This window comes from Lipotes vexillifer, unplaced genomic scaffold (genome assembly GCF_000442215.2).
Source record: "Lipotes vexillifer unplaced genomic scaffold, Lipotes_vexillifer_v1.1 scaffold646, whole genome shotgun sequence".
Taxonomy (NCBI): domain Eukaryota; kingdom Metazoa; phylum Chordata; class Mammalia; order Artiodactyla; family Lipotidae; genus Lipotes; species Lipotes vexillifer.
In genome coordinates, this window is record NW_006769605.1 from 1155924 (window position 1) to 1165120 (window position 9197).

Below are 9197 nucleotides of genomic sequence, written 5' to 3' on the forward strand. Positions count from 1 at the left end.
CAGGAATGAAATCTGCCTGCAGAGAGTGCATGTGATCCAGTTACGGATTCAGCATCTTGGTGCTCCATTTTTTCATTTATTTGGGTTATGTAAAATTTTTTAAATTTCATGCCTTTTTCATTGATCATTTCACTTATTCAGTTTTGAAAACGATGTCACATTTATTGTCATGAGAAATGTATTATAAGGTTGGGTCTGTTTTTCTCAGTACACATGGATAAATATATGTAAGTTCTGTATTATATCAGAAACTGAATTTAGAGACTTTTAATTGCTGTGCTTCTAGAATGCATTGCCTAAATGTTCACTCAGGAGAGTGGGTCTGAAAGACATATAGGAGGGACCTGGCCATTACCTGCAAGAGGACAAAGCCTGCCAGCGGCACTTGTAGAACCTGAGTCCCCTTACTTTCAGGGGTGGCAGCTGGAGGCTGAGTACAGGTGGTCTCAGGGGAGATTGGGACTTGGGGAGGGTCTCACTGCTTAATCAGCTCTCTGACCCCCAAGGATACAGGGGACCCTGAGACGGTATTAATAAGGAGATGACAGACCCTGTTTTAGGAATAGAGGCGGGACCGAGCCCAGTCTATTGTCCGGAGTTTTTCCCAAGGTCACCAGAGCAGGACAGTTCACAGTGTAAAAGGGAATCATTTCTGCTACATCTTTATGCTCTCTTGAGGCTTCCTAGCAAGGTCACATGCTAAGACCGTCCACCTTGGAATGTTCTCGTTAAGCAGCAGTCGTCTTAGGTGACACTGAGGGGCTCCCAGCCCTGAGATGGGGCAGGGTGTGCTGTCATGGCTGTTTTTACTGTAGCTGCTTGTTTACGCTGGTTCATGCTCACAGTCAGCCCACCTGCCCCATGGTTCTGTTTTTCAGGAGTGCCTGTAAGTAGCCGGGTATCAGCAAAAATCCAGCAGCTTGTCAACACCCTCAAACGACCCAAACGACCACCATTGCGGGAATTCTTCGTCGATGACTTTGAAGAACTGCTGGAAGGTGAAAGAGCCCATTCATACCCGCTCTTCCAGTGTTTCTGTGACCCTATAGAGTATAGTGTTTTTCTACCAAGGCTGTTAGACTTTTTAAGAACAGTAGTCTTGGTGTTCCTGGGAAGACAGGGATCCTGCCTAGAAACTGTAGGTACTATTCCCCAAGGTCCCTTTAAAGATACGCCAGTCCCAGCACAGTTGGGTTGATACCATTTGTGTGTCACTCGCAGCAGAATGCGATTTTGTCCCGTGAGCCAGGCCTCTTTCTAAGGACTCCTTGAGGCTGCAGGAAAGATGGTGTTGATAACTCATAGACACCCTGAGGAATAGGCTTTAGAGGAATGCAGAGTGAGCCGTGGCAGATCTCACCTTCCTGCCTCTCGTGACAGCTTCAGGAGCTGGTGTTCTCAACCCCTGAACAGTCCTGAGCCTTTTAACACAAACAACTAAAAATTGAAACAAAGTACTGCTTGTTGTATCAAACCCAAACTGCTTATTTTCTTGCTCTTTATACCACAAGACATAGCTGATTTTCTAGCCAGCAGGTGGAAATTGCAAATCATCAACTATAAGAGAAACCTTTCCCAGAAGTGAGAATAATCTCTCAGATTCTTACCTATCTAAAGAGTTGGGCAAATTGTTTTTATTATGGGGCGTTTATTTTTGTTATACTTAAGAAAATATGTGCTGTGCTAGTTATTCATAGTAGCTGTAGCAAATTCAAATCTACATCTCAGTATTTAAGGGAAAAATATAATTCAGCAAGATTTGAGCTCTTTGGAGTCTGTAATTACTAGTGTATGTCGATAACCGATGTTTTAAACATGGCAATCCTAGACTCTAGGCATGTTAAAATGCATAGTTTTACTTGTCAGTTTATAAATGCATTCAGGTCTCTCTAAGTTCCACACCCTGACTTTGCCTTGGAAATTGTAAGAATTAAGTGCTTTTGTTACATCCATGAGGCTCATGTGTCGGTCATAGCTCTAATTCTAGAAAAACACCTGTGCATGTTTCCTGTCCTCTAATAAATTTCTAACTCCAGTGTAAGTCTTCTAGCTTCCTTAAAAGGAATAAAAAAGTGATTGTGCTAATATGGATGTGTTTTTCTTGAAAACCTTTTGTGTTCAAATGTATTTAGTTCAACAACCAGATCCAAACCAGCCAAAGCCAGAGGGAGCCCAAATGTTGGCGATGCGTGGGGAACAGCTGGGTGTGGTTACAAATTGGCCCCCATCTTTAGAAGCAGCGTTACAGCGATGGGGGACCATCTCACCAAAGGCCCCGTGCTTGACCACGATGGACACGAATGGGAAACCTCTGTACATCCTCACTTACGGTAATCCTGTGAGGCTTATCCACCTTTTGTTTGTTTGTGCCTGCACACAACTGTCACTTTCAGGGTGGCTGATCCATATTTGTGTTGCCTTGTGTTTCTAATGCAGAAATAAATGGAACCTGAAAGGAATATTATAGGAAAATTATTTGGTTTGAATATGAAGTTACTATTTGTTAAATGTTTCTGAGTAAAATCCAGAAAGTGATATAAAAAATTAGTGATTATAACTCTAATAAGATGTTAGATTTTACCTCTTGGAATGTATATTAATTAAATTAATGCTTTCAAGAAGGATTGGTAGTTAAAGAATGTATATCAGAACTCTTTGACATGTGTCACTCCCTCAGAAGAAACAGAATCTGTTTCCAAAGTGCTTTTTCAGAAAGCAAGAGAAACAAACTTTTCTTTAATTCTTTATTCAGTACCATTAATGCAGTCCATAAACTTGGAAATAGTTAACTGTACCAGAGAGATTCCTTTCTCTTTGCTCCACGGATAAGAGGCGGAGAAAGCAAATTTTCAGGTCATTTTCACACTCTGTTACAGTTTTGCAAAGGAACAAGCTTCATAACAAAAACACCAAAATGGCTTATATTATGTCTGCATGTGTGAGGTTAGATTACCTTTTTTTAACTTTCAGGTTTGTTTTTAAGATGATAATGCTCTTCTAATTGCAGGAGAGAAAGTGTTTTCTCCATTAGCAATGGAGGTCAAGAGCCAGGTGTTAAGGATTATAGCCCAGCCTTTTAGTGGGTGTGGGGCCTGTGAGGCACCCACTGTGCCTCAGTCATTATCCTGTGCATCTCATGGAAGGAAATGGGATTTAGGAACATATGTTTTCATAGTCTCATTTTTTTTTTTTTCTGGCTTTGCTGGGAAATTCTGAGTGGAGTGGATAGAGGGTATTTCACCCATCATGAGGCATAAGATTCATTTTTTAAAAGTTATACTCTTGGAAATAGATTTTAGTCAGTCAAAAAGACAGAGGACTTTCCTATCTGACCTTCATCTCTTGCCAGATTCAGCCATGGAGCTGATTGTGTACTGTTTTCCAAGCATCATTTATTGAAAGACTGTCCTTTCCCCTTTCTTGGCTCCTTTGTCATAAATTAGTTGACATACATGCATGGGTTTATTTTTGGACTATTCTGTTTCATTGATCTATGTGTCTGTTTTTGTGCCAGTGTCATACAGTTTTTCATTACTGGTAGTTTTGTAATGTCAGGGAGTATGATGTTTCTAGCTTTGTTTTTCTTTCTCAAGGTGGCTTTGGCTATTTGGGGTCCTTCATGGTTTCATACAAATTTTAGAATTGTTTATTCTATTTCTGTGAAAAATGCCATTGGAATTTTGATAAGGATTGTGTTGAATCTATAGATTGCTTTGAGTAGTACAGACATTTTAACAATATTCTTCTGATCCATGAGCAGAGAATATATTTCTATTTATTTGTGTCATCTTTAATTTCTTTCATTAAAGTCATAATTTTTAACGTACAGGTCTTTTCCCTCCTTGATTAAATTCATTCCTAGGTATTTTATTCCTTTTGATGCAGTTGTAAATGGGATTGTTTTCTTGATTTCTGATAGATTTTTATTAGTGTATAGACAGAACAGTTTCTGTGTATTGATTTTGTATCTGCTACTTTACTGAATTCATTTATTACTCTGTTTTTCTGTAGTCTTTAAGTTTGTCTATATATAATGTCATGTTATCTGCAAGTAGTGACAGTTTTTCTTCTTCCTTTCCAGTTTGGATGCTTTTTATTTCTTTTTCTTGCCTTATTATTCTGACTAGGACTTACAATGCTATGTTGAATAAGCATGGCAAAAGTGTCTTGTTCCTGAATCTTAGAGGAAAAGCTTCCAGCTTTTTACTGTTGAGTATGCTGTTAGCTCTGAGCTTGTAAACATATGACTTTTATTTTGTTTGTAAACATATGAGTTTTATTTTGTTGAGAATTTTTATCATAAATGGATGTTGAATTTTGTCAAATGTTTTTTCTGCATCTGCTGAGATGATCGTATGATTTTTATCCCTCATTATGTTATTAATGTGCTGTGTCACATTCATTGATTTGCGGATGTTGAACCATCCTTGCATCTCTGGAATAAATCCCACTTGATCATGGTGTATGAGCATTTTAACATATTATTAAATTTGGTTTGCTAATGTTTTGTTGAAGATTTGTGCATCTGTGTTCTTCAGGCCTGTAATTTTCTTTTCTCATGGTGTCCTTGTCTTGTTTTGATATCAGGGTAATGCAGGCCTTGTAAAATGAGTTTGGAAGTGTTTTCTCAACTTTTGTTTTTTGGAAGAACTTGAGAAGGATTGGTATTAATTCTTCTTTGAATGTTTGGTAGAATACACCAGTGAAGCTATTTAGTCCTGGACTTTTGTTTGTGGAGAGGGTTTTGGTTACTGATTCAATCTCCTTACTAGTAAACGGTCTGTTTAGATTTTCTGTTTTTTCATCGTTCAGTCTTGGAAGGTTGTATGTTTCTAGGAATTTGTTTCTTCGAGGTTGTCCAGTTTGTTGGTATGTAATTGTTCGTAGTAATCTCTTATGATCATTTGTATTTCTTTAATACCAATTGTAATGTCTCTCATTTCTGATTTTATTTATGAGTCCTCTTTTTTCCCTGGGTGAGTCTAGCCAAAGGTTCGTTAATTTTGTTTATCTTTTTAAAGAACCAGCTCTTGATTTCATTGATCTTTTCTATTGTCATTTTAATCTCTATTTCATTTATTTCCGCTCTGATCTTTGTCATGTTCTTCCTTCTACTAACTTTGGGCCTCATTTGTTCTTCTTTTTCTAGTTACTTGAGATGTAAAGTTAGGTTGAGATTTTTCTTGTTTCTCGAGATAGACGTTTATCTGTGAACTTCCCTCTTAGAATTGCTTTTGCTGTATCCCTTAAGTTTTAGTATGTTATATTTTCATTTTCATTTGTCTCAAGGTGTTTTTTACTTTCTCTTTTGATTTCTTTGTTTTGTTGGTTGTTGGATAGCATGTTTTTTAATCTCCACAAAGATGTAAATTTATCAGTTCTCATAATCTATTTCTAGTTTGATAACATTGTGGTCAGAAAAGATGCTCAATATGATTTCAGTCTTCTTAAATTTAAGACTCGTTTTGTGGCCTAAGATATGATCTATCCTGGAGAATGTTCAACATGAGCTTGAGAAGAATGTTTATTCTGCTGCTTTTCAATAGAGTGTTCTTTATATTATCTATTAAATCTATCTGGTGTAATGTGTAATTTAAGGCTGATGTTTCCTTATTGATTTTCTGTCTGGCTGGTCTGTTCATTGATGTAAATGCGGTATTAAAATCCCCTACTCTTATTATATTGCTGTTGTTTCTCTCTTTATGCCTGTTAATGTTTGCTTTATATATTTAGGTGCTTCTATATTGGGTGCATAAATGTATCCAGATGTTATATTTGCTTGTTGGATTTACCCTTTATATTACATAATGTCCTTTGTCTTGTTACAGTCTTTGTTTTAAAGTTGATTTTATCTGTTATAAGTATAGCTACCCCAGCTTTCTTTTGGTTTCCATTTACATGGAATATCTTTTTCTGTCTGTTCACTTTCATTTTGTGTGTGTCTTTATACTTGAAGTGGGTCTATTGTAGAAGTATGTAGATGAGTTTTGTGTTGTTGTGTTTTTTTTAATTCATTCACCCAATGTGTCTTTTGATTGGAGAATTTAGTCTGTTTACATTTAAAGTAGTTATTGATAGGTATGACTTTATTGCCATTTTTTTAATTGCTTTCTAGCGCTTTTGTAGTTCCTCTGTTCCTTTAGTCTTCTCTTACTCTCTTCCTTTGTGGTTTGATGACTTTCTTTAGTGGTGTGCTTAGATTCCTTTCACATTATTTTTTGTGTATCTACTATAGGCTTCTGCTTGATGGTTACCATGAGGCTTACATATAACATTTATAATAGTCTGTTTTAAGTTGATTAAAAACTTAAGTTTGAGTACATTCTCAAGCCCTACATTTTTAGTCTTCCCCTGTTTTATGTTTTTGATGTCACATTTTACATCTTTTTATCTTGTGTATTCCTGAACTAACTGTTGTATTTACTTTTACTACTTCTGTCTTTCAGCCTAATACTAGGTTTATAAGTGATTAATCTACTACCTTTACTAAATATTTACCTTTACCAGTGAGACACATATTTTCTTGTTACAAATTAGTGCCCTTTCTTTTCAGCTTAAATAAGTTCCTTTAACACTTTTTTTGTAAGGCTGCTATATTGGTGATGAACTCCTTTAGCTTTTTGCTTGTCTGGAAAACTTTATCTGTCCTTCAACTCTTTTTTTTTTTTTTTTTTTTTTTTTTTGCGGTACATGGGCCTCTTACTGTTGTGGCCTCTCCCGTTGCAGAGCACAGGCTCTGGACGCGCAGGCTCGGGGGCCATGGCTCATGGGCCCAGCCACTCTGCGGCATGTGGGATCTTCCCAGACCGGGGCACAAACCCGTGTCCCCCGCATCGGCAGGTGGACTCTCAACCACTGCGCCACCAGGGAAGCCCTGTCCTTCAATTCGGAATGATAACTTTGCCCAGGAGAATATTCTTGGTTGGATTTTTTTTTTTCTTTCTCCTTTCTAAATCAGTCAAGAACTGTTTTATCTTCTTAAATTTAAATCATCAATTTACTCTTTATTTTTTTCTATTTGAAAAATATTTCTAGAACTTGCCAAAAGTGTGTTGTTTCCTGTTTCAAACTCTCTGTTGTAAATTGGCTTTTGTATGAATTTATGATGATCTCGACGTTAATATTCCAAACTGAGAATGAAGTTGAAACTTTAACAAAATATAATGGTGCTAACTGTTTGATTGTAATTGATTTGTTTGTTTACAATGTGTTGATTTTTTTTCACTTACAACAAGTTGATTGTAATTGTTTATTCAACTATAATAATTTCCTAACATTGTTCACATTAAATAAATCTGAAGGCACAAAATATTTGTGATTTCTTTAGGAAAAAATAATTCCCTGCATTATTTCTAATGGCTAGTGACTATTTGGGGCAAAAATATAATGATCAAATAATTGTAAAATAGCCAGTCTTGAGGAGGTGCAGTTAAGGTGGAGGAGGGGCATGAATAAAACATCACACCTAGTATCTACTCTCAGTGATCAAGAAGTAGGCTAGGGCTTCCCTGGTGGCGCAGTGGTTGAGAGTCCGCCTGCCGATGCAGGGGACACGGGTTCGTGCCCCGGTCCAGGAAGATCCCACATGCGGCGGAGCGGCTGGGCCCGTGAGCCATGGCCGCTGAGCCTGCGCGTCCGGAGCCTGTGCTCCACAACGGGAGAGGCCACAACAGTGAGAGGCCCGCGTACCGCAAAAAAAAAAAAAAAAAAAAGAAGTAGGCTAAAATGTATACTGCGATTTTGTTTTTTATAGCTTGCTTTATTATGATGTTAATAAAACAAACATTTGTTGAGCACCTACTATGAGCGAGGAATGTCCTAGGAATTATAGGAATCAGAGATAAGGGAAAAATCCTCCTTGTCCCCCTAATCACTAAGGAAGAGACAAATTGATAAATCCATTGATAGGAAAACAGTAAGAACCCTAGTTTGGGTTGCTGCAAAATCCAATATGAAATAAAACAAATTCAGGTTTTTTTCATTTCATAATTTAATTTCCTAATTAAAGTGTATATTAATTTAGCTTTTACATTTAAAATAGGAAAAAGATTAGAGCAGTGATTGCATTTATAGGAAATAGTTCAAATTGTTGTTATCTTTGTTATACTATTATTGCATTAATATAATTTCTAACACCTTGACTGCTTCTGAAAGCTTATAGAAGCTAAAGTTGTAAAAGGCCTTTATGTGTCCAAGAATTCATGTTAGATTTTAAAGTCATTTTGGTTTGATCTCAGACTGTTTGTTGTCACCTGGGTATGCTGAGGAAATGTCTGGCACTGGGATGAAGGCAGGGATTTGAATCTGCACGTTCTTCAAAACTGGTTATTTTTCTCATGTTTTTTTAATCTTTTTAATCCTGATTTGTGATGATTTTTTCTAGAGTTCAAAACTTTAAAATAATTCAAAAATTGTACCATAATCTTTATCTAAATTCAGGGATTAGGATTCCAAAATCCTAACTGTTAGGAAAAGTTGAAGTTGAGAAACTTAGGATGTGGGGAAGGAGAGGGATAGGCCCTACAAAGCCTGTCTTAAGTGCCCTTTACATTCATTGCAATCACACAAGACAGGACTCATTAATAGAGGAAACAGGTGTCATTTTGCACAACATAAATTAGCATTAACTCACTAATGCCGTGATCCCTGCCCTATTTTACTCCCTAGAAATCCTCCCCACTTCTGTGATGGTAATTAAATTCTCTGTGGCTTTGCTCTAGGTTCTTAGCATCCTAGGTGTATTTGTATTTAATACCTTATTCCAGTGTTCAGGCTTCTCAGATTTTTAAGTCAGATTTGTGGGCTTTTGTTTCCCATCTTGATTCCAGGGACTCAGAATAACTTGAAAGGCTTAAAGTGAAAAAGTAATACTCTCTATATAGGTTAATGTGCACACATATACACAACAGAAAATGCATGTGTACAATTAATTGTGTCTTTATAATTTGTATTGATAGGCAAACTGTGGACAAGAAGTATGAAGGTTGCTTACAACATTCTGCATAAATTAGGTACAAAACAAGAACCTATGGTGCGACCTGGAGATAGGGTAAGTGCAATTTAAATTATCACATCTGCAAAACACGTGGTCTGAGGTGGAGAAGACACCCACTGTTTTAAAGTTGCAAAGTTCAGTGCCTCCATACTACTAAATCAGGCTTTCTTAACATTTACTGTGAACCAGAAGCATTCAGCAG

The 9197-nt window shown here is 37.0% G+C and overlaps 1 protein-coding gene across 2 annotated transcripts in view; it reads left to right on the forward strand.

Annotated features, from left to right (window-relative positions):
- The window catches only part of DIP2C (DIP2 acetate--CoA ligase C (putative)), a 366491-nt gene that overhangs the window by 243228 nt on the left and 114066 nt on the right, over positions 1-9197 (forward strand). For both annotated transcript variants that reach the window (XM_007445661.1, XM_007445662.1), the window contains 3 exons: positions 879-998; positions 2133-2330; positions 8958-9049. In XM_007445661.1, the coding sequence (XP_007445723.1) occupies positions 879-998; positions 2133-2330; positions 8958-9049 (410 nt within the window). The remainder of the gene's footprint in view (positions 1-878; positions 999-2132; positions 2331-8957; positions 9050-9197) is intronic.